We start from the raw sequence: 26,527 nt of genomic DNA on the forward strand, positions 1-26,527 counted from the left end.
TTGAGCTATCCGCCAGTCGAGGCAAAGAGAGTGTAGATTTAAATGTAAATCACTCAGACTGTGCGGGTAAGAGACCGATCCGGGCCGACGAAATGTGTGCCGGCCAGCACGAGGCACGAGAAGGCGACATGAAGGCGAGTGCAAAGAGAAAGCGCCATAAAAAGAAGCGCGGTAAAGACCGAAAGTCGGTAACTAATGTAACGCCGCCAAAGATTGCGAGAAACCCAATTGGGCAGGGCGCGAGGAAAAAGATGCGGTCGTCTCGGACGGTGTTGACGCATCGAAAACGTTCAAGCCATCGGTCAAAGGGGGACCGCGAAGAATATTCTGCGCGGACGCGGACAAAGGGCACGAGGCAGTTAAACTCCTCGTGGTTCCGTAGTTCTTTTCACAGCTCAGCGTGCAGTTCGAAGAAACGCAAGGTGGCAGGACGAGACCAGGTGGGGAGTAGCGACGCGGTCAGTCGAGGTCCTGTTGAAAGCGGGGCGGGAGTACGCAAATTGGCAGGAGACCGTAACGTCTTGGGGGAGCTGATAGTGAAGCAGCCCTTTTGTTGTCTCTCGGCAGCCAGAGTAGCTTTCAGACCACGCCCACCCCGAGTACGGCTCAAAGTATGAGTCAGTCAAAAACGTTTGAAACGGGAGGCCAAGAGCCCTTCCGTAGAAATGAAGTGTGTTGTTTTTATTTTTGAGCATCGGAAAGTTTTCGCGATTTCAGACTGGGATTTCTTTCAATGTGTAAGGTTTGAGCTTTGTTTATGTTTTCGTTCGAGAAGCTCGAGATTTGAAAGATGCGTTTTAGGTAAACATTTAGTCTCGCGAGATGCTCATTAATAAGTAGATAGGCTTTTTTGTGTGTGTGTGAGTAACCTGAGGGTCAAGGTTATTGTTGACAGGCCTATCGTAACGCGCGTGTGAGTTATTTAACCTTCTTTCTTTTTAAGTGTTTTTGGTTTTTCCAAGGTTAACCGCGTAGTTTTCAGTGAGTGCATGATTTGCACTGAGAAGCGTTCTTAGTTCCATTAGCGCGTGTCCTGTGTGGACGGAAGGAAGCAGACTTTATGACTGGGTTGCTAGTGTGTGTGGAGGGCAGCCGTATTCTGACTTCTTTAGTGAACGTGCGTGGAACGAGTTATTAAAAGACGCTTCATTTTAAGGGTTCTGCGGAGTGTGTAAGTCCCGCGAGTTTAATTGTTCGTTTAAGTCACGTGTCCTACAGGGACTAAAGGAAGAAACGTGAGTAAGCGTAATGAAGAGTTTGCCTACGACACAAGTATGCGTTCTGTTTAGTGACCACAAGGCTAGTGCGCTTGCGATTACGTACTTGTGAGGTTGACCAGATTGTTCAGTGGCACCAATACGAGCGATAAGTACGCCACTGCGATAGATTGGAAACATGCTGTTCGTGTGGTTAGGCCACTTAAGTTATGTTCGGCTGTTTTCATTTGTTGTTTGCATCGTCAACGACCCTTTTGTTTTGCAGCAACAATAGTACTCTGGTCTTGTCGGCATTCGAGGAGAAATGGATAGCTGTTTGGAAGGGTGGTTGGAACTGCTTTGTCGAAATTGGGGAACTAAAAGATCAGGGTTGATTTTGACTCAGTAATAGCCTGGCGAGTCAGGGGTGAAGAGCCTGCGCTTACACGTGGGGCAGCGCTGTGTTGTTTGGTTTGTTTGACGTATGTTCTCCAGGGCCAAGGATCCCGAAGTTCGTCATACGAGGCTCGACCCCAGTACCCTGCAGCTTCTTTCAGCGTTCCTTATGGCCAGCGAATTGAGTTCACCGGCCATTCAGAACAACCGGGGCGAGGACGAGCTGTTAGATATGGAGCTGTTTCCTGCGATTACTTCGAGTTCCCCAGACCACATCGGATCGCAGCACAGCTAATTGAGGAATGCCGAAGCAGGAAAGCACATTCCAGAGGAGCGGCCGAGCAAACAAGTTTAAGGCAACAAGTTCACGTGCCAACAAGTTCGTGCGCCGCCGGGATTAGCAGGTGGGCATCCGACAATGGAGCATGAGCAGCCCTCCCCTTCTCCTCGTTAGAAGGGCATTGCCAGTCTGCGAGGCAAGACCACAGAGAGCCGCCAGGTGTGACACCGCGACACGGGCGCCTACCATTGGCTGAAAGTGGCGTCATCGGAGCGGACTCTCCCATTGGTCAAACATGACGTGACTTACAGTGCTCGAAGGGTTTATAAGAACCCTTCCAGAGAGACCTGAGCATGCTGGGACATTCCCTGATTCCCTGATTCACCTCTCTCGAACTTCTTGCCGCGGGCCGCAGCGTCCGAGTTGCTGCCGGCCCGTAATGACAGTACGACTGTTAATTGACGGTCACCTCCTTGTATATAATGTAGAATAAATACTCCCAAGTTTGGTTTTTCATCCCGGAGTCCGTCCTTCAACCCCTACACCCTGTGATGCCCACAGTTCCATGTCAAGAAAAATGTAAACAACCTGCTCAACTTTATTTCTGGCCATGGGGCGCTCATTCCTGTGAAAAAGAAAAGAAATGTGATTTAGTTTCAATCTAATTATTAAAGTAATTAATTAATTACCATTTGGAGTGTTGAAAAATTCTGAACTAAAGCTTTCCTACAGCATGTCAAAAACACAACTACGAACTTTGCGTCAAGTTTCTCGCGTTTAAGGAGCTTTTTGTGGCATCAGATTAATTGTAGCATATATGACACTTTAAGCATTTCGAAATTAAAATTTTAAAAGGAACAAAACTAATCGAAATAGAGAACCGCATTTCGTTCTTACGCATTTACGTGCAAAACAGCGCTTGTGACGAAATCCGCTGATGAACTGTGTGAAGGGGCTGCTGTGGCATTTTACGCACGCCCCAATGCTGTAAGGTGATGCGAAGAGCTTTACTCGAGCTTGGTTTGGCACAGCTCAGAATGCAGTCGGAGCTCCAGTGGATGATCAGCTTTGCTCAATGCACTATGATCTGGGAACATTTAGAAGTGAGTTATACACGGCGAAAATAGAGAATTAAAGAGGCGATAAAGATTCCCGTCATGGGATGCCACATCATTTTTTCTAAGAATGGAATACCGAAAATGCGGGATTAGAAAAATCGAGTACCTGTTATCTGTAAGAATGAATTGATACGACGACGAAGATTACGTAATCATACCATTCTGTTTCATCTGGCCTGCTACGCGCGATAAATTGTCCTTATCAGTACTGGTTATTCAGAAGGACTTCCGAACGGATGTGACCGGAGTTCTACATCATTGCTTCGGTTTGTGACGCTAAATAACAATCAAATTGGGGTTCACGAGTGCGTTGCTTTGGCGGCACGTGTTTTTTTTCTTTTTTTTTTTCTGCTGCGTCATGGCGCTCCTGCGGTGTTTCTTCATCTCTTCAAAAGGCCTGAACGAGAACGAATGGCGTTGCCTTGCAGACCACACGCGCGAAGGCGCGGTCCAGACGAGTGAAAGGCTCTTCATGGCCGAACAGAAGGTCAGCGAGTCCTATCAGACGGTCAAGTGCGCCCTGATCAAGCTGCATGAACGTTACGAGGCCTCCAAGGCGGAGCGGAACATCGTCCACCGCTACGCCCTCTTCAAGGTTGGTGCAATTTTCCCCATCGCAGAGCCGCTTTAGCTCAATCAAAGAACTCTGGCTCAATGCTGGGCACGCGTTGATCGCACGTTGGTCGCATGCGCGGCGTGCGATTCGGCGCCGCGTGCGGCGGATTTGGTTGAGAACCTGTTCAGTGCGGCTGCCGATGCGAATGGTCGTACGACCGATCGCACCCAAAATCGCACCATGTGTCTCGGGCTTTACGCGCACTGTGTTTCTAGGCGAAGCAAGTGTTGGATTTAATTCTGGGGTTTTACGTGCCAAAACCACGATTTGATTATAGGGCACGCTGTATAGTGGCGGACTCCGAATAAATTTTTACCACCAGGGGCTCTTTAAGGTGCCCCCAATGCATTGGACACGGACGTATTTGCATTCCACCCCATCGAAATGCGGCCGCCGCTGCCGGGATATATATATATATACATATACATATATATATATATATATATATATATATATATATATATATATATATATATATATTTTTTCAGCGCAGGTCTGTCTCTCCGCTGATCTTTCTACGTTCCTTAACGACCTTGTCGTGACCATTCGTAGAAATGTGGTAAAGCGTATTTTTGTAAGCATATTAATTACCATACATAACCTTTAACTAGCATGCTTTGCGGCTAACGCTGCAGTAGCATACATTTTTCGCTTGTGGTAGTGCCTCTCGCCTTACTGCGTTATAGCATTACAATGCGAGAGCGCTCAAGCTAGGGGACAAGTGAAACCAACTGGTCGGTTCCAGACATGATTTATATGAGAACTAGTCGCCGTCGCTTCGTCTGCCGCTCACGAAAACGGTGACATTACTGCGCCAATTGCTTGCGAGTAGACGAAACCGAAAGGCTTGGAACAGGTTGGAGGCATGGAGCTAATAATTAGAGTATTTTAGCAGAACGTTTTTGACGGTCCGGTCCGCTCTCGCGTACCCGCTCACAGTTAGCGGAGCGGCGGACGAAGAATCAGTTTTAGCGGAGCGCCCGGCTGCGTCCGAAAGGCATGTGCTCGCCTGACGCGCCACCTTGCCGCAGAAGGTAAAACCGCTATGAACATAATATTCAAGTTGTAAGAATTGCCGCAATAAAATAATATATTTGGAATTGCTCAAGTGTCTGAAGGCATTTCACGCAATACATTGAATTTTCATTTCTTATATATATATATATATATATATATATATATATATATAATCCTTACATTAACAAAGCCGTTACGCTGTGTTGTAGCCAAGACAAGGTTTTTTGCTCTTTCAGTACACCTAAAACGTGGTCCGCATAAACAAACGTGCACACATGGCATGGTTCTGAAACGGGTTCATGGCCACAACCTCCCGAATAGAAGAAGATCTTCGTGTCTCCTAAAGTGTACTCTAGGTTTGCGCTTTACAAATCCCGATTCAAACGACCTCGTGGACGGGCCATCAGCACTGGGGGCAGCCATTTTGCTTCGCTAGACCCGCTTGACGCGCTCGCCGCGCTCCGCTGAGAAAGCTTTCTAGCGGAGAGGGGGCGCCCGTCCGCTCGCCCGCTCACTGCTGAACGGGTCGCGCATGCGCACTTGCGCTTCCGCTAGCCCGCTGAGCGGAGCGGACCGTCAAAAACGCTCTGCTAAAACAGCCTATTATGTTTGTTGGTCCGCTTCCACAGCTGGCCCGTCTGGCCAAACCAGATGGGAATTGAACATACAGCGTTTCGACGCTGGCGATCCTGACCACTTATGTTGACCGCATACATGCGATGGATACGTTTTCATGAATAAATAGGCCCTCCCGGTTGCGTTTATCCAGAAAATAGCTTGATTTTTCCGTCCTACGTATAATAACTTGAGTGCGTAATTACGACGTCCTTTAGCGTAAAACACATCCAACTTAACCAGGTAGTTCGGACGTACTAACGTTGTCTAACGCGCCTCTCATCTTAATGGAAGCATCAGTTGCACCTTTAGCCATATCCTTTGAAAAAAGAAATGATATTGTATTCGAGTGGCCGCCTGGTCATTGCAATATATCGCTGAGTTGTTGGCAGATCCGTCCATGAGAGTGTATAGGACATTCTTATTTCGTTATCACTAACGGGCACAGCCTTTTGCAGCTTCGCGTAACTGCTTTTTGAGAACATTCCGGAATCGTTCGATAGCCGCGTGCACAACCTTGATCCTGTCCTGTGTCCTGCGCTGTCCTGTGTCTTCCTGCCTTCTGTCTTCGTCATCTTGCGCTGCCCCTTCAAAATGTTCAACCAGTACCAACTCGCCCAAATGTCGATCCTTCTTGATCCATAATTACGAGCATACAATGATACAAAGGCCGCTCATGGTGCAACGTACCATAAAATTAAATTATGGGATTTGACGTGCCAAAACCACTTTCTGATTATGAGGCACGCCGTAGTGGAGGACTCCGGAAATTTCGACCACCTGGGGTTCTTTAACGTGCACCTAAAAATAAGTACAGGGGTGTTTTCGCATTTCACCCTCATCGAAATGCGGCCGCCGTGGCCGTGATTCGATCTCGCGACCTCGTGCGCAGCAGCCTAACACCATAGCCACTCAGCTACCACGGCGAGTGGGGTGCAACGTACCATTTTGGTGTCGCCTAGGGCTGGCGCTAACTTCCTAATATAAATATATTTCTGATGCTCAGTACATGCTATATAAAAGTATTTTCCGAGCGTGAAAGAAGCCAGCGAACACACGCAAAGTGCCTCAAGCGGCCAGTCGCGCGGCAATTTTGAGTGTATTCGCGGGCTTCCTTCACGCGCGGAAAAACATTTTTATGTAGCATGTATTGAACAACAGAAAGCTGTATCGGGAGTGTTACAGCGAAAGCTGTATATGACTAACCTTCCGCAGGTTTTTTGGCGTCCGGCAACCGACGCGGACTTGGCGATTTCTAACAAACCCATACGGGTGCAGTGCGGCGGCGCAGATGTCATAATGCGGAACAAATTAGAACGCTTGCCGTGAAAAGTAGCTTGACGTCAACATTATCGCAGTATATAAGCAGGAGAGGTATCGGCGCTAAAAACAGCTGCGTTATTGATGGAGCGGACAGGTATAGTTCGTACACCCGAAGAAAAACCTGCGTACGAGGAGCGCCGGAGGGAACGGCAACGAGAATGTAAACGGCGCCGGCACTAAACGACCACCGACGCAGAATGTTTCTGCTATGCTGAACGAAGATGACAATCGCGAGCCCGGGCACCTCCGAACGAGCAACGACGCCAGACGGACAACCATTCCACTCTTTGTAGATGGAATGGCAGCGAAAGCATTTTGCTTTTCGTTTGAGAGCTTTGACTGTGGTCAGCTTTCGCTGCCATTCCATCTTCACAGAGTGGAATGGTTGTCATGTTTTCATGTTGCCCGACAATTTTCTCATTGACACTTTTCTTCTAATTACTGTATTTGAGAAGTTTATCAAATAATTAGGACCAAATATGTAATTAGGTGGAATGCGACAAAATAATCTGAGTATCTCTAAGCGACAGCAAACAACACTCCTTGGTTCTGTCCATTGCATCCATTGCATTGCATATCTTTAAATATTGAATTCTAAGTCCGTTTGAATTACTCCCGTCTAGTGTGGGCAAGTGCAACCAAAACCAACTTGTCTAGCCTGTTCTTATTATAGAAAGGAATTTTACGTGTAATTGAAAACACATCGTAACTTTGTCACACCGCGCCATTCTTCAGTAAACACCAAATATTAGGTATCAATGATGTCTTTTAAAGAAAGTTAGCCCTTGTTATTTATAACAAAAGGAAGACTGAACCTGATTCACATTTATCTGGCTATCTCCATAGGGAACAGCGTTGCCTTCCGGCACAAAAATTATCAGAAGGAGAAAATACGTACTAATTATGGTGCCCAAAAATTAACCTGTCAATACCGGATATTATAAACCGTAATCCGGTCGTTATACCTATGATGGTGGAAAACATGTCTATACACACGTTCAAAAACAAAAAAAAATATCATCACGTATCTTTTGTCCTCCCCCGCTTATGAACACAATAACATGAGTGTTTTCCTTGCAATGTAAAATGCTTTTTTATTTTACATCAACTTAGATTGTGCAGTTTGTTTCGTGTATTGCTTCTATAGCCTGCTTTATGTGCTTGTTTAACAATTGGTTTTTGCATCACTACATGACTGTAACACGTGTTTAACTCGCTGTATTTGTGTTTTATGTTTTGTTTTATCTCTCAAGGTTTCTTTCTTTTTAATTTTTATTATTTGCCCCACTGAGTGGTGTGTCACCTGGCGGGAAGGGTTTTTGACGCTTTGTCAGGCACTATTTGCCTTTTCGTCAATTATCTTGGCAGCTGTTTTTTTGTTTTCTACATAAACTTGAACTCAACTGAACATGATGCATGATAGTTGGGACACCCTCTTAATTATAGACACGCTTTCACTGTGCACGTGAACTATCTGGCCCTTAGACATTTCTATTTTTATCCCCCCTTCCTCAGTGTATGGTAGCCCAGCCGGACGCCTCTCTTGTTAACCTTCTCGCCCTTTCATGTCTCCTTGTTTCTATATGCCACCCTAACGTGGAAACGTAGGGACATCCCCAAGTTCTCCCAACTCTAGTACATTGTGAAGAGGAAAAGAGATCTTTGACAAAATTGCTACCTCACCCGATCTCTTTTCGAATGCCTCTTACTCAGTGCGAGAAAAACGGCGGACAATAACAGCGCTTCTTCGCTGAACAGGACCATTATTTCTCGTCAGAACCAAAAACCCACGCGCGCTAGCCTGCGTTCAGTTTTCACCCGCTGATGTAACGCGCTGAAATGAACATTCCTGGCTGTCTCAGGCAACCTTTTGTCTTTTGTGTTCTTTTTTTTAAGCGCGCGTCTCGAAAGGAGTCGGGGAAGACACGCAAGCCTGTTTTGATTGAATTTCGCTCCCCACAGCACCAAGCTATCCATGCGACAATATTCAGCGAACTCCTTTCGAATCCCTGAGAAATGCGCGGTGAAGTGCTGACGAGCGCGTCCTCGCTGCCGGTCGGATTCGCCGTCTGCATGCGTGACACTCAAGTTGCAAGCTATTTTGTTGCTTTTAAGGACAGTCGCTTATCGCATAGTTCAGTCAGGCTACACGCATAGCGGCGCGGTGAACTGCCGAGGTAGAAGTATAGCTATTGCCAGAGTGCCCCCTTCTGCAATGATACGAAAATTATTCTTCGGAAATCGCGCCGAAACATGAACGTGCACTGCTAGCCCTTTCGCTAGCTGCACTTCTCGTACCATTGGAGCCGTTTGTTCCGTTTATTGATTTGAACGCACACTGGACAAGTTTGTCGCGACTTGAACGGCTTCAACCAGCACTTTATTCTGCCGCAGCCTGAGCGCTTCTCATGACTCAAATCTCGGTAAAACTAACGTATAATTAAAATAAGACAGTCCCTCGTCACGAGACGAAGAAAAAAAAATATCGAATAGCGTGCATGGTTGCAGACGTGGATAACGTACTGCTAAATCGGCATTTCCATCCGCCTTTTGATAAAGTCCAGTAAGACAATCATGGGTTACATTTAATACAGAGCAGCCGATTTTTCAATGAAAGCCTATTTTACAGCTCGTCATGAGCAACAACAAAATGGCATCTTTCCATGAGTCGCTGATAGAGAGAATGACGTAAGCTGAAGGTGAGGGCATAACAACGTCCCATCCACCACGGTTGGTCAGTGGTTATGGCGCTGCGCTTAAGTTAACGAGGGGGATGCAGAACAAGAACGGGGACACCTATAGGCACGCACCGCTATATGGTGTACCGTAGGTAATGCGCAATACACGCAACTGCTCGCTAGATTGGAGGGAAAGAACGATGGCGGTAAAATAGAGGGACTGGCAACATTCCTAACTTCACCCCGTCGCGCGCGAGGAGTCCTTGCAGAGATGTCTGGAGCAGAAGCAAACATGCACTGGGAGGTATAAAAGCACCGATAAAAGGGGCGGTGTAAGAAATATGGCATGGACGGTGATTAGCCAGCCTGCTGCGTACAAACGCACTTGCAACGTTCGAGCTCGCACGGTGGCATGTGCCATGTACAGAAAGCGGAATGCGTGCTCGGTGCTGCAGGGAGCACCGGAGTTAGTATCGAATGAGAGCAGCAGAATAAACGCAGCGCAATCTCAATGTAGCTCACGTTGTCGGCTACAATTTGGTCGCACGATAATATGATCAAGTCTCGCTGTCCTTATTGTTTTTCCCCCTTTTTTTCGTTTGTTTTATTTTATCGATTGTTTTCTTACTTGTTTGTTTACTTGCGTGTTTATTCGGCATTGTGTTACAAGATGCTTTTCAGAAGAAATTCGCACTGACTTTTCGGCGCTCGTTCCATATTCACTATCTGTATGTCACAATGTAGTGCTACGGGCCTGTGCCTTGGTGCCTAAGCAATTGCAAACGAAGTTAAACGGGATTTGAAATTCTTTGAAGCCGAGCGTTTGTAGCTTCTTTATATAGAATTCGCCGTACTTTTTCTTCCCCCCCCCCCTTCCCAACTGCTCAACCCTCACACCCTATTTCTTTTTTCAAGTGCCTTAGACTGCCTATTTTCTCGCAGAATTGAGTCTGAACAGTGTCGACTGGAGATGCGAATTCGTTCCCGCTTTGTTTGCTGGCTGTAGCTCCTATAAGAAAGCAATTCCGGTCCTGCTCATTGCTCGTCTCCCGCGGCTTTTCTCTCATGCTTCTGATCAGGCGTTTAGTTTCTATCGGTCTTCCCCTTCTGTCTCGCTTATCATGCAAGAGTGAGTAAAACCCATCGGCGGAATTCAGCCCCGAAGGAGGAAACAGCCGCTTTCGTTACCATTAGTTGTGCCAGGCAGATTTTTGTGGCCGGGGCGACCGAATTTGCATTAAATTCACTTCTCCGTCCGCCTGCTCCACTTGTGGGGCGGATTAGAGCGGGGCAGATTAGCGCAAGTACAAAAGGAAAGCAACTGCTTCCCAGTCGCAAAGGTGCTGAGTCCCGGTATTTCTGGTAATGCATTTATTATTCAACGGTGCGCTCGCATGTATTCAAGTGGCAATGAAAGCGAAAGTGAGTCCCCCTTCTGTTTGCGTTTATCTTCCTTTCTTCACTTTTGTGCACTGTCTTTTTTTGTTCTAGCACTGACCTTAGGTCTTTATTTTTTCTCTACTTCCCGCGTGGATCCGCACGTCCTTACGATTCGCTTTGCGAAACGAATAAGACGAAACATGTGCGGACAATTCGATAGTAATGCATCGCATTTGCCTAACTGCGACGGATAAATTAAATCAGTGCGCACGGGTCATTGCGCCGTTACACTTTTGTTATGTAAATTCTAAATACTCAGATTAGAATACGCGAGCCTTAGAAAGCTTCAAAGAATGGAGCTCGAATGTCCTCTCCTGGTGCAACCTTTCTCTTTTCATCTTTTTTTGTTTTTTTACACGAACATCTGCACCGTTGGTGAGAAGTAAGGTTTGTTCGATTCAGAAAAGGGTGCACGGCACCACAAACGAAAAGGTGCAGGGGGTGCCAGTTATGGTGTGCCGGGCTGCACCCACTCGCTGCAAGGTTCAAGGGTGCACTGCACCGCAGCGGCACCTAGCCTTGCACCCCGTTCAATCGAGCACGGGGGTTCAGGGTGCACCGCTGCACCTCGGGGAATCGAAGGCCTAGGTGCAGTGCACCGTGAATAAATGCAGAAGACGCAGAGAAACTTAGACCTGTAGTATGAAGCCGGAGGAAAGCAGCACTGCACTCGGTGACCAGAAAAGCTGTTGCAGTTTTCAACGATGCGGCACGAATAGCGGGCGTCGTTTCGAGCGCTACAGTGAGCGAAGAGCCAAGAGCAAACAGCTGAAGATAGACGAGCTGGCCGCTCCCCGGAGCGCAAAAGAAATGAACCAAACAAAACGATGACGCGACAGGTGTGCGTGCGCTCGCGCGAAAGAAGGCGCGCGCATAGAAAAAAAGGGGGGCATCATCTCGAACAGCCCGGCATGGCACACAAGTCGATGGACTTACCCAGCGTGCCACTTTCCGAAGAGACGCGACTCGCGTGTAGCCATTGTCCTGAAACGCCTGCGTGTGTTCGGGCGGGAGGGGAAAAACGGCGCCGCGACAACAGCCTCCCTCCCACCGAGCATGGAACGGGAGGATTACCGCCAGCGGAGGCAATCGACAGGAGACCAGCGAAAGTGTACAGCACAAACACGTAAAACCTTGCGGCACGCCGCCTGACGCTGCATCGAAAACGTGCCGAGCCGTTGGAACACTGACACGCAGGAAAACACGCGCGCTATAGGATCATCCAAAATGCTAGCGGAAGCTTTGCCCAACTGCGAGCTTGTAGAGCTGAACGCGTTCTCAAGGATTACTAAGCCGGATCTCGAATTGAAGGAAGCAGCCGCTTGTCTTATCACTACCTGAGGCATCTCAGGCTTCTTGCGACGCATATTCCGTTGAAGAAAGACGCGCTTCAGTTATACTCTACAGGCCTCTCTAATACTTATCTGCGCACGCGCGTGAAGAAAGAAAAAGACACAATACAGTTAAGCGTAACCGCCTAACACTGGCATGAGTAGGAGGAGTGGTACGAATTCCACAAGACCGTGCGACAAGTTATGTGAAAACCATGTTCCACTCACGCCTCACGAGAATATTCTGCTATCTGCCAAACAAGCTCTGCGTGCGTGTATGTTCACGTAAGCAGCAGCGTGGCTAACAAGGGATATTTTCGGTTTGCCAATTTGCATGTCAGGATAGAGATGCAAGGATTACACGTAGAAGGGAGGGTCTACAAAACATGAGAACGGAGGATCTATTTAAGCAAACTAGAGCAGAACACTATTCTCTTCATGCATAATTTTACAGTGAAAGCTGAATATGACTGACCTCCCTTAGTTTTTTTCGGCGTCCGGCATCAGAAACGGACTTAGCGATTTGTAACGAACCCATATACAGTGGGTTTCATTGTTTGCTTTGTGTGTGATTACGTACGGGTGCAGTGCGGAGGCACAGATGTCATAATGTGGAACAGATTGTGAACAATAGCGTGACGTCAAGGTTATCGCAGTATACAAGCAGAAGAGGTATCGGTGCTTTTTAAAAACAGCTGCGTTTTCGATGGGGCGGACACGTATAGTTGGTACACCCGAAGAACAACATGCGTACGAGGAACGCCGGAGGGAACAGCAACGAGATTGTAAACGGCACCGGCGCGACACGACCACCGACGCAGAATGTTTCCGCAATGCTGAACGAAAACGAAAATCGTGAGCCCGTGGACCTCCGAACGAGCAACGACGCCAGAGTCGCAACGCAAAAAAGTGACAACCATTCCACTCTGTGAAGATGGAATGGCAGCGAAAGCAGCTAGCTTTTCGATTGAGAGTTCTGTCTGTCGTCAGCTTTCGCTGCCATTCCATCTTCACAGAGTGCAATGGTTGTTTTTTTTTCTCTTTGTTTTCGTGAATTAAATCAAACTGCAGTTACAGATCGAAAGTCTCGTTACTCTTTCAGTTTTGAAAATTATCAATGATATGCTTGTCAGTGCAGAGAAAGAATGTCTGCTGGCTATGTAAAACCTGAATATTTTTCTTCGATAGCGTGATAGTCGTGCAATGGATCTAAAACTTGAGTCCCCGTTTTTCTCTTACCGTTTTGTCGATAGAGAGTTTTAAGTTGTGTGCACCCAAAGTTAGGGGACGCAAACCACTGGGCGTACAACAAAAATTCACGTAGAAACTCATCTGGGAGTTGTCTAAGTATGCGTAAGCATTGTACCAATTGCTCATCTCCACGCAGCCCGGTGTCGTTATCAATATTATGAAACTTGATCCGACCATCTGCGATCTGCGATGGGCACGGTGAGCGCCGACTGCTGATCGCTTCGTGTGCGCTAGCTTTGCTCTCGCCGCTTATAGTTCGCGTCGAAGACATACGCACGGACCTCTATATCTATATGAAAGTGGTCTGCGATGTAGGCAGAGTGCGGCGAGGGCTGATAGCTTCGTGAACGCTGTGTTCTGGCCACTTAAACGAGAGGCAGCACGAATTCGTTCACTGCTGCGGGCGCTATCTTGAAAGGGAACTTCTTACGCGACGGACGGACGGACGGACAGTTTTCCTCGTTAGGTAAGCATCGAAATGCTTACGTATATAAAGAAAACGTCGGAAGGCATACAGATTAACGCAAAAGGAGTACAAAAGAACGCAAGAAGGCCGTCGGGTTTGGTTACGTAAAGACGCTTGGATGCAATATTTCTGAAGCTCACTGTGTCTTTCATTTATCATTCATCGTGCACTTTTTTTTATCCCCAATTCTTCGTGAGGCTGAATGTGCGATTACCATCCCGAGCCTACTCTGTCGGCAAAGGCGAGACATTCCCATAGCAGACGCGGTCGTACACCGAAAACAAAGTTTCAGTACGTATACCGGGCTGCAAATTTGAGCCTGCGTCTCTAATAGCGGGCCGTGCCATAGGAGACAGTATATCGGCACGCTGACTGTCGCCAGGTCGCCCAAAAGTTTGTTTTGCTGTGCCGCATGTCCCGCATGGGGTCATCCTGCACAGTGGTCACTTCCAGCGTCTACAGCGACGACCTCCATTCCGCTAACGGCGCTTCCCAGCCAACGGCGGCAGCAGAACAACAAGGGATGCGCGTGTGCACAACCTTTTCGGCAAAACAGAGAAGGGAGGAGGCAAAGCACGAGGACGGCGACAACGACAAAACGCGCGCACGGCCACCGGAATGCGCGCTCACTGGAGTCAACGCGCGCGACAACGCCTCCGCCCCGAAGGAGGCTCGGCGCGCCTCGCGCGCTCACGATGGCCACTGCTGTACCGCTGCGCGCGCATTCCGGAGCTGTTGCGCATGCCACAGGCGGCCAAGCTTTCTAGCGAGAATCGTTCGGAGTAGCAACGCATTCCTGGCGAATTCTTCGCCGCACCTGCACCACTGACTTGCGCAGCTCGCGACGTGACGCTCAGCAGAGTGGCGCAGACCACCGGGGCAGACCGCTCCTCTGGAACGCTGTGGAGAACACGAGCCGGCCTGCGGAGCTAGAAGGGGACACGCACACGCAGCCACACGCATGCGCGCAAACATACACACACAAATGAAGAAGCACGGACATCAGCAACGCGCACTATCTCACAATTTCTTAATAATGTGTGGCTGTGTTTGTCTACATAATGCAAGGGGCTGCTCGCATGCTAACGGCATATTTCGGTTGCTGAGTTGTTCCCTGAGCTGAAGAAAGCAAGCCTCGGGTGAGGAATCTCAAGAGAAGGCATTCGAATATATATATATATATATATATATATATATATATATATATATATTCTAGCTTAAGGGCTTTTTGTGAATACAATTAAGTCCTGATTATATCTGGAACATTTCAAATCGGCGTTTACAACTTGTATGCGTCATTGCGCATTCAGATTTCAATTGAGTGTAAAGAGAGGACGAAAAGGAAGAAGGAAGGAAGAAAAAGAAGATCTCGGTGGCAAGTTCATGTAAGCTTATATATATATATATATATATATATATATATATATATATATATATATATATATATATATATATCTATATATATATGCTGTCAGGTGTGCCCTTGGCAAGGCTATGTAAAACGTGCCAAGGACACGACGGACAGAAGAAGCTGATAATTTCCCAAGTTTTCTAAGCTTACATGAACTTGCCACCGAGATCTTCTTTTTCTTCCTTCCTTCTTCCTTTTCGTCCTCTCTTTACAATCAATTGAAATGATTCTGAATGCGCAATGACGCATACAAGTTGTAAACGCCGATTTGAAATGTTCCAGATATAATCAGGACTTAATTGTATTCACAAAAAGCCCTTAAGCTAGAATTCTGCGTAAAACAAATTCCAGCCAATGCTGATGCTAAGAATTTATTAACGAACGCGACCAGCCAATGACAAAGAGCATTTACGAATGACAAGCTTTGTGAATTCGGCCCCAGTTTCTTAGTCCTCTCACGAATCGTGTTTAATAAGTGGTTGCACATGTTGCTTATTATTAAGCTACATAAATTTCGTTTATGTAGATGCATCTTCGACTACCCCATAAACAACTGTTTAAATTTACATCTAAAAATCGCCCATGCCCGTGTTCACCGAGCTACTCAATTGTAACTGTTCTATTCAATTGGCTGGTAGCCTATGTTAATGATGTGTCCAGCTTGGGGGTTGGCTGGAATTTTCGCTTACGAAGAAGTAAAGCGTAAGAACGTTTTCCGAATACGGGTCCTAGTATATTGTGCTTGCAAACTTACCATACCAAGGAGATTCTTAATGGAAAGAGGTGAAAGCAGGCTAAAATGCAGCGCAGTAACTGTCTCTCAACAGAGGACACCTCAACCACACTGCATAAGGGGGAGAGGGAATGAAAAGGGGTAGCCAGAAGAGGGTTATAGCGCCGAAAAAACACAACACACAGCAAGCGAGACGGGACAGGCGCAACTTCCAACTGTTTATTCACCGCGTATGCGAATGAATATAAGGACAAACAAAGATGGGTAGCAAGAACCACACATGCGCACGAGGTTTTTACAAAAAGCGGATAAAGATAGGTGAGGTACACACGTATCTCACGCCCGTGTATCTAAAAAAGCAGTTTCATTCTTATAAATGGAGATAGATGGGGCGCTAACACAATCGCTACAGTTTCTTTCAATATAGTACGCCTCCAACAGTTCACGGGCTGTCTGGTCCTTACTTCTGTTTAAAACCTTTGCTTCTTTCAGCCTTGCCACACACTTAATCTTCCTTTCTTCTCCGCAGGCTTTACAATGATGCGGCAAATGAGAACCAGTGCCATTTTTTAAATCGCGATTATGTTCCGCTAATCGGTCATTAATACAACGGCCGGTTTGTCCGATGTACTTATTTCCACATGTGAGAGGTATCTGATATACGACACCCATGGCGCATTTAACAAGCAGGGCTGCATGTCTCTTTTTACAGTCAGATTTGTTTACCTTGTTGGGATCAGTTTTAACGCACAAGCCAGCCAGTTTCTTTGGGGCGGAAAAAACCATAGGAACCTTATATTTTGCCGCTACATGCTTCAACTTGCGCGCTACCTTATGGGTGTACGGGATGACAACCAGTCTACTTTTGCTTTTGGGGACGTCATCTTGGTCGCCCTTTCATTCATTCGCATACGCGGTGAATAAACAGTTGGAAGTTGCGCCTGTCCCGTCTCGCTTGCTGTGTGTTGTGTTTTTTCGGCGCTATAACCCTCTTCTGGAAACATGCACCAACTAGCCCCCCAACAAGTATTACTCAAAAGGGGTAGATAGAGAGAGAGAGAGAGAGAGCAGCAGCAGCAAACACGCCACGGGCGCGAAAAGTGACGGAGTTAGAGGCACTCGGCAAGGGGGATGCCTTCGGCGAATGCCAAAAGCGCGCGGAACAGCGTCCTGTGACGGGATATGCAGCCCGAGGGTTGCAGGATGTTCTCCACCGTAGCGCAAGGTAGGTTTTGCCCACCGGGCTGATTGTAAGCGCCCACAAGCGAGAGTGAAAAAGGCCCCAACACAGATTTTTATCTGCTCTTTCCTGTGCGAACCGCTATGCTCGGTAAACAAATCTAATCCAACCTTGCACTGCCATGTCGTAAAAACTTACGATCATATTAACAGTACCTACGTGCATTACCACAAAATATCGTAACTGACTTGGGACAAAAAGAACGTTAGCTATATGGTTTCTATATTTGTGCATTTTTCGCAGAGTCCCACTCTGCACTCCAAGTGGAAACAGTATACTGCTACTGACAAACACTTTTGAGCGAATCTTCGTCATCTCTTATCCTTCTACACTGTAGAGCAGCAAACAATAAGCGATTCCCGGTTAATGTCTCTGGGATTCCTCCTCTCTATCATACTTTCTCTTTACGCTGCTTGTTTCCAACTGGATTGACACTATATGGATCTTTCAGATGATGCCCCGTGTTATTTTTCGATCACAGAAAACACACAGTGGGAAGCAGTTCCACCAAACAGCCATCAGTATGCAACAGAATGATTTTAATCAAGGTCATTCCGAGACGTCACGCGAAAGAACTATGATGGATGCTAAACTCGTGATAGACATCAAACACCTATGCAGTAAAACCTGACAGATGCATGCCACGAGTATGAACCGCTATACAACTTTTACATGCCACGGGGCCTCAATACATGAGAGTATTCATGACTACACCGCATCAGAATCAACGTCGCTTACACAAACTACTTCAAGTGCAAGATGCATCTGACGGACTCCCCAATTTGCTTTGAATGCGACGCCCCTGATGACCTGCAACACTTTCTGTGCGACTGTTGCCGCTATGCATCAGAGAGACAGTCTATGAAGGCGGTGTGTGTGTGTGTGTGTGTGTGTGTGTGTGTGTGTGTGTGTGTGTGTGTGTGTGTGTGTGTGTGTGTGTGCGTGTGTGTGCGTGTGTGTGCGTGTGTGTGCGTGCGTGTGCGTGTGCGTGTGCGCGTGTGTGTGTGTGTGTGCGTGTGTGTGTGTGTGTGCGTGTGTGTGTGTGTGTGTGTGTGTGTGTGTGTGTGTGTGTGTGTGTGTGTGTGTGTGTGTGTGTGTGTGTGTGTGTATGACCGTATGAGCTGTCAAGTGTTTAGCACTGTATATATCCTAAGGAAACAGCGATTTCGTAGAGGTAGAACACCCGCCTCACGTGCAAGAGAACCGTGGTTCAAATCCCGGTGCCGCGCAATTTTCCACCGGATTAAAAAAAACAAATCCGCGTGTTGATAAAATTGCATAAACAGGCCTGGAGTGCGGCATGATCCCGGTCACCAGAACCAGCAACGCACTTCCTCACCAGAGGAGCATTGGCCACCCAGGTGCAGTACTTGGCTACAGTCACCTATATGAATGCGCCCTCAGTCCCCAGCAGCTGCGAAGCAAGTGATCATGGCGGCAGTCAGACCAGTGACACAGCAGAGGGTGCTAGGAATTTCTGGATCCGGACAGGCCGCCATTAGAATTTCAACATGGCAACGTTTAACGCTAGAACGTTATCTAGTGAGGCGAGTCCAGCAGTGCTATGGGAGGAATTAGCGGGCATTAAATGGGATATAATAGGGCTCAGTGAGGCTAGGAGGACAAATGAAGCATATACATTTCTAAAAAGCGGACACGTCCTGTGCTACCGGGGCTTAGCGAAGAAACGAGAACTAGGAGTCGGATTCCTGATTAATAAAAATATAGCTGGCAACATACAGGAACTCTATAACATTAACGAGAGGGTGGCAGGTCTTGCTGTGAAACTCAAAGGTACAAATTGAAGGCCGTATACAGGTCTACGCACCTACATCCAGTCATGATGACCAGCAAGTCCAAAGCTTCTATGAAGACTTGGAACCGGCGTTGTGTAAAGTCAAAACAAAATACACTATACTGATGGGCGACTTCAATGTCAGGGTAGGCAAGAAGCAGGCTGGAGACAAGTCAGTGGGGGAATATGGCATAGGTTACAGGAATGGCTGGGGAGGGTTATTCGTAGAATTTGCAGAACGGAATAATTTGCGGATAATGAATACCTTCTTCCGCAAGCGGGATAACCGAAAGTAGACGTGGAGGAGCCCGAATGGCGAGACCAGAAAGAAAATAGACCTCATACTCTGCGCTAACCCTGGCATCATACAAGACGTGTACGTGCTCGGCAAGGTGCGCTGCAGTGACCATAGGATAGTAAGATCTCGAATTAGCCTACACTTGAGGAAAGAATGGAAGAAAGTGGTACATAAGAAGCCGATCAATGAGTTAGCGGTAAGAGGTAAAATAGAGGAATTCCGGATCAAGCTACAGAACAGGTATTCGGCTTTAACTCAGGAAGAGGACCTTAGTGTTGAAACAATGAACGACAATCTTATGGGCATCATTAAGGAGTGTGCAATAGAAGTCGGTGGTAACTTCGTTAGACAGATTACAAAGAAGGCGCCAAATAAAACAACAGACGAAGGAAGGAGACACGAGACACGTAGGCGCACTAACAACTGAGTGTTTTATTTCTCGACATAGGAATATATAGCTGCTGTCAAGGATCAAAACAACAAGAAGAAACAGGGCCGTCATCTGCATAGCGCAAGGAAGCTACGATACAGAATAACTTCTAAGAGTCGCTCCCAAGATACGCCAGTGCCTTTGTCGAAAGAAAAACTGAGGCTTCACTGATACAATCATCACCACGCTTCTTGATCTCAAGCGCTTCCAATATCTCCCTTGTCAGTTGATCATCAGCTCTGTTCAAAACACACGTTCTATCAGAATCCGGAACGCACTTGTAAGCCTCACAATGTGCAGTTATATGACCGGAGAGTTGGTTTTCCATCTAATATCGATGCTAATGCAATCTGTCATTCAGACATCTGCCCGTTTGGCCTACATATGATGAACCACAAGACAAGGGAATCGAATAGACTACTTTCTTTACACATCCGCCATGTTCCTGCCCATGCTTTTTGCGCACACCTGTTTATTTTCCCGATATCCTGCTTTCACCTTGGCACACATCAAACCAAGGCGTTTCGGAAAGGAAAATAAAATCCGAACACCAGCTCATTTACTTACTTTTTTCAGACTGTGAGATATGCCGTGAACATATGGAATGATATGTCAAGAAATAAAACACTCAGTTGTTAGTGCGCCTACGTGTCTCGTGTCTCCTTCCTTCGTCTGTTGTTTCATTTGGCGCCTTCTTTGTAATCATGCATAACCAACTCGCCCACCAGCACGTGCTCGTTAGACAGGATACCGGTAAGCTATCGCAGGAGGCGAAAGATCTGATTCAGAAACGCCAGTGTATGAAAGCCTTCAATCCTACAGCTAGAATAGAACTGCAGAACTTTCGAAGTTGATCAACACGCGTAAGATAGCAGACATAACGAAGTACAATATGGATACAATTGAACATGCTCTCAGGAACGGAGGAAGCCTATTAGCAGTGAAGAAGAAACTAGGAATAAGCGAGAATCAGATGTATGCGTTAAGAGACAAAGCCGACAATATCATTACTAATATGGATAAGGTAGTTCAAGTGGCTGAGGAGTTCTATAGAGATTTATACAGTACCAGTGGCACCCACGACGATAATCGAAGAGAGAGCAGTCTCGAGGAATTCGAAATCCCAAAAAGCATTGGGAGCTATGCAAAGGGGGAAGGCAGCTGGGGAGTATCAGGTAACAGCAGATTTGTTGAAGGATAGTGGGCACATTGTTCTAAACAAAACTGGCCACCCTGTATATGCAATGCCTCATGACCTCGAGCGTACCGGAATCTTCGAAGAACGCCGACATAATCTTAATCCATAAGAAAGGGGACGCCAAAAACTTGAAACATTATAGACTTATCAGCTTACTGTCCGTTGCCTACAAAGTATTTATTAAGGTAATCGCAAATAGAATCAGGAACACCTTAGACTTCTGTCAACCAAAGGACCAGGCAGGATTCCGTAAAGGCTACTCAACAATATATCACATTCACACTATCAATCAGGTGATAGAGAAATGTTCGGAATATAACCAACCCTTATATGCAGCTTTCATTGATTACGAGAAAGCGTTTGATTCAGTCGAAACGTAAGCAGTCATGGAGGCATTATGGAATCAGGGTGTAGACGAGCCGTATGTAAAAGTACGGAAAGATATCTATAGCGGCTTTACAGCCACCGTAGTCATTCATAAAGAAAGCAACAAAATCTCAATAACAAAAGGCGTCAGGCAGGGAGATACGATCTCTCCAATGCTATTCACAGCGTGTTTACAGGTGATATTCAGAGACCTGGATTGGGAAGAATTGGGGATAAGAGTTAATGGAGAATACCTTAGTAACTTGCGATTCGGTGATTCAGAATCAGAATCAGAATTTATTGTTAAAAGTTGGGTCATATTACAAGTATTTAGTATGCAGGAGGAGGTCCCATAGTCAAAGACTGTATCGGGACCTCCTGTACAAGAATAGTTATGATAATTGACATCTCAAAGCAACAGTAGCATATAATAAGGTATTATACAAGCAACAGGAAATGAACGTTAACGTTAACAGAGCAAAATACAGAATTCATTACAAATAATAAGAAGGTTTAGCTTATCTCACGGTAACATAAATAATTGTATGTGAAGAAAATACCAGTAGTTTATTTACAAGAACAAAAACAAACAAAAAAGCAAGAAACAAGAACGGACAAAAAACGTTAAAACTTCTTTCTGGGCGAGTTGGTGCATACTTGACATAAAAATTGTAACAGCACAAACATATGCAACCACAAAGTAACAAGGACGAGACACAAGCGCTGACTGTCAACTAAATTTTATTGACGGAATACGGATACCTTATATAAGGGGAAAGGCAGAAGTGAAGGGGGGAGGGAATGATACAATCGGGGAAAATGACGGCGACGGCGCAGGTCAGTTTGGAAGCGTTTCATATACAGAAATATGGCAGCAAGTGCGTAAGTACCCCCTCTGTATCGATTTTTGCTGCAGAGCTCCAGTTCTTGGAAGCGACCGTTTACTGATTTGATTGTATGTTAGTATCCATCACCTTTTTTTCTACTTTTTTACTTTTTTCTAGTTTTTTTCTAGTTTCCTTGTTTTCCTGCGCCTGATTCCGCTGTCTGCCAGCACGGCACGTTCGTTCATCGATGCGCAATGTCATTTTCCCCGATTGTATCTCTCCCTCCCCCTTTCACTTCTACCTTCCCCCTTATATAAGGTATCTGTATTCCGTCAATAAAATTTAGTTGACAGTCAGCGCTTGTGTCTTGTCCTTGGTACTTTGTGGTTGCATGTGTTTGCGCTGTTACAATTTTTATGTCAAGGACAAAAGACGGTTACAGTAAATTTTCTCATTAGTTTGTCAATAATAAATGCATTTTGAGTTCCCTTTTGAATTAGTGTAAAGATCTTGTATTTTTCATAATGAGAGGAAGAGTGTTCCACACTGGTATGGAAGTGAACTCCATGGTTTGTTTACCGTAGTTAGTGCGGATTCGTGGTAAAAGAAAATTGTTATTCAACGCAAATCTGGTGGTACTATTAGATGTCAGGTTAGATTGTGAAAATGTGATCGATGGTAGCTCATTAAGTAGAAATCTGTAGAAAAAAAATACCTAGGTTGTATTTAGTGAGCCCAGAAGTAGTAAGGATGTTATTCTCGTGTAGTAAGGAAGTGGCATTAGAAAAGCGTGAACTATAGGTAATTATTCTGATGGCTCGGTTCTGAACTGTCTGTAAAGACGTAATATGAGTATTATAGGTGTTTCCCCAACATATTATACCATAAGTAATGTGAGAGTGGACGAAAGAGTGGTAAAGCGAGAGCAATGTGGTACGTGTGAAGTAAGGGCGTGCTTTAATTAAGATGCGTATACCATAAGCTATTCTCTTTTTTATCTTAGCAATATGATTGTAATATTTCAAATTACAGTCAAGTAGAACGCCAAGGAAAGATGAACATGAACTTGGATGAAGGCAGTGGGGACCAAGACTGATAGGCGAAATGGAAGCTATGTTTCGTTGATGTGAAGAGAATACAACAAATTTAATCTTGGTTGCATTAAAAGATAACATGTTAACATTACACCACCTTAGAATGTTTTCTAAGTCAGCATTTAGTTTGTTAACGAGAGATGAGATATCTTTATGAAAGGTGAATGTTGTGGTATCATCAGCGTACAGAATGCATTTTGTTGAATGGAAGATGATATTGCCCTAATCGCTTAGTAACTCAGGGGAGCAATTGCAATGCGTGCTCACTGACCTGGATAGGCAAAGCAGAAGGCTGGGTCTAGAAATTAATCTGCAGAAAAATAAAGTAATGTTTAACAGTTTCGGAAGAGAACAGCAGTTTACTATAGGTAGTGAGGCACTGGAAGTGATAAGGGAATACATCTACTTAGGACAGGTAGTGACCGCGGATCCGGATCATGAGACTGAAATAATCAGAAGAATAAGAATGGGCTGGGGTGCGTTCGGCAGGCATTCTCAGATCATGAACAGCAGGTTGCCATTATCCCTCAAGAGAAAAGTGTATAACAGCTGTGTCTTACCGGTACTCACGTACGGGGCAGAAACCTGGAGACTTACGAAAAGGGTTCTACTTAAATTGAGGACGACGCAACGAGCTATGGAAAGAAGAATGATGGGTGTAACGCTAAGGGATAAGAAAAGAGCAGATTGGGTGAGGGAACAAACGCGAGGTAATGGAATCTTAGTTGAAATCAAGAAAAAGAGATGGGCATGGGCAGGACATGTAATGACGAGGGAAGATAACCGATGGTCATTAAGGGTTACGGACTGGATTCCAAGGGAAGGGAAGCGTAGCAGGGGGTGGCAGAAAGTTAGGTGGGCGGATGAGATTAAGAAGTTTGCAGGGACAACATGGCCACAATTAGCACATGTCCGGGGTAGTTGGAGATGGACGGGAGAGGCCTTTGCCCTGGAGTGGGCGTAGCCAGGCTGATGATGATGACATCCTAACCATCACCTACCGTCTTCAGTAGCATGTCCGGTGAAACGCCAGGCTAACATCTCCAGCATCTCATCAAAGCATGTCTCTCTCTCTCTTTCTCTCTCTCTCTCCGTACAGTAGGTACGGACGACATGCATCAATCTTCGACATCAGTAAAGATCTTTCTACTTCGTGAATACGGCACGTGATGCATGCTTGTTGTGTTTTTATGTCGTATCTTTGATAACGTTGCATGACCGTACAAGCTAACCGTATTACTACTGCTTAACTCCTACTATTATAATGGCATTCAGCGATAAAAGACCCTGCGCCCTATTCACAAAAGCGTCTTGTCCGTAACTGCTCTTCGCCAATAGCCGGCCACCCATTTATTGGCCACCTAAAACGCCAATAAATAGGAGAACGACACAGGCGAAAGAAGATGCAGTAAATATCAAAATCGGATAGAGAAGAAAAGCTATTGGCTTAACCTGCAATAGAATAGACTAACGACAGCGCGCTCTTTAAACCCACTTCATTCACCCATGTTACATACCTCATAGGATGTGTGCTTACAGTACGCAAAATTATGTGCGTATATTTATGCGTCGCAATATCTGCTTGCCTCAGCTTCTCGGGCCGAATTCACAGAGATTGTTCGTCGTAAGAGTCGTTTACGATTGGTTGGCGCGCTTCGCTAATCATATATTCGCTGCCATTGTTGGCTGGCTGCTGCTCTTTCGAACTTATCTAGCTTAAGAACTGGGCCCGTATTCAAGAAACCTTTCTCAAGTCAGGACTGTTCACAAGAGTAGGTACTAGACAATCGCGTTGTCGCACCTAGTGTTAGCGAAGGCGACCTGTCAATGGTGACAGCATTTACGGACGAAAAGCCCTGTGAAGTCGGCCTCTGCTTGGCGAATACGGGCCCTTGTCCCGGACCGGGTGGGTTTTCCCGCTTGCGTTCTTTCTTTTTTTTTTTTCGCGTCCACTGCTTGCTCTCAACCCACCGGGATCTTCTTGCCTTAGTATCGTGGTGCCTGCTTCATGCGCTCGATTATGGGAGGTCTTCTGAAACAATTTGCGGCTGGCTGCATTTTTTAGTTTTTGCGGCTTCGTGTTGCTCTTCAGAAGCCGAATTCTCAGAGGTTTTCGATCGTAAGGACTGCTTGCCAATGATCATCCACCTTAGCTATTATGTTCGACATCACGATTGGCCGGTATTTGTTGTGGCGAACCACTTTAGCACAAGAACGTTTTTGTTTTTTACACAGGCGCTTTCATAGGAATGTTTTATTGCTCTTTAAGCTGTTACCAGGATGGATTACCAACTAACCCACATACGCGTTCTCCTAAATAGTGATCTAATCGTGCGTTCATTATTATTATTATTATTATTATTATTATTATTATTATTATTATTATTATTATTATTATTATTATTATTATTATTATTATTATTATTATTATTATTATTGTTCTTATAGTTATATTATTATTATTATTATTATTATTATTATTATTCGTTTTGTGGAATAGTATAACAATTCCTTTTCATATATAGTTGTTGCCTTACATTTAATTTCATTTTGTCAGTGCTTCTTTTCTCTCATTGTACTTACGTTCTCTTAAGCCTCATCTCTTAGGCCGTACGGGGTACGGCTTAAGAGATGAGGAAGGGGAGTTGAAAACGATGGAGTAGATCGAGTGAAGGGACGTACAAATAAAACATCTGCACTCTTAACTGTGCTTGGTGGTTCCACACACTGATGCGTCATTATTCAGACCTTAGTGTTCTTCTACGGGTGTTAAATAAACGATTGATTGATTGATTGATTGATTGATTGATTGATTGATTGATTGATTGATTGATTGATTGATTGATTGATTGATTGATTGATTGATTGTGCTTAAGTGACGATATAGAAGTACTCACCTGATCTGTATTCAGAAAAGCGTTCTGAGGCTAGAGCTATTCGTAAGAGCAACTGCCAGCTATTAATGATATTGGGCATGTTATCAGCGAAGGCCAATGGCAAACAGCACTTATGCAGCTTTAATTCAGATGGTGCGCTGGAGGAAACACAGCATTTTTTTTTCGACATGAATATTTGTCTCGATGTGTAGTGGTGCATAATATGTATTTTGTTTTTGAACCCCCTCACCCCCACCCCTCTATGTAATCCCCCTTGGATCCCTTAGGGCACTTAAATAAATAAATAAATAAATAAATAAATAAATAAATAAATAAATAGTCGAGGGCTCCGGGCCACATTTAACCACATGGCGCCGAATTCGCAAAGCTTTTTTTTCGTAAGAGCTCTTTCCAAATAATCGGCCGCCTTCGCTAACAATATGCCGAGCATGAAAAATGGCCTGGAATTGGGTATTACGAACGATTTTAGCGTAAGAATTTTTTGTGAATGCAGGCCGTTCTTCGCAACACT

The 26,527-nt window shown here is 45.6% G+C and overlaps 1 protein-coding gene across 1 annotated transcript in view; it reads left to right on the forward strand.

Annotated features, from left to right (window-relative positions):
• Nucleotides 1-26,527, forward strand: part of LOC135907701 (uncharacterized) — a 198,862-nt gene that overhangs the window by 98,030 nt on the left and 74,305 nt on the right. The window contains exon 3 of the mRNA XM_065439409.1: nt 3,419-3,585. Within this exon, the coding sequence (XP_065295481.1) occupies nt 3,419-3,585 (167 nt within the window). The remainder of the gene's footprint in view (nt 1-3,418; nt 3,586-26,527) is intronic.

The sequence above is a fragment of the Dermacentor albipictus genome, chromosome 1 (assembly GCF_038994185.2).
Source record: "Dermacentor albipictus isolate Rhodes 1998 colony chromosome 1, USDA_Dalb.pri_finalv2, whole genome shotgun sequence".
Taxonomy (NCBI): domain Eukaryota; kingdom Metazoa; phylum Arthropoda; class Arachnida; order Ixodida; family Ixodidae; genus Dermacentor; species Dermacentor albipictus.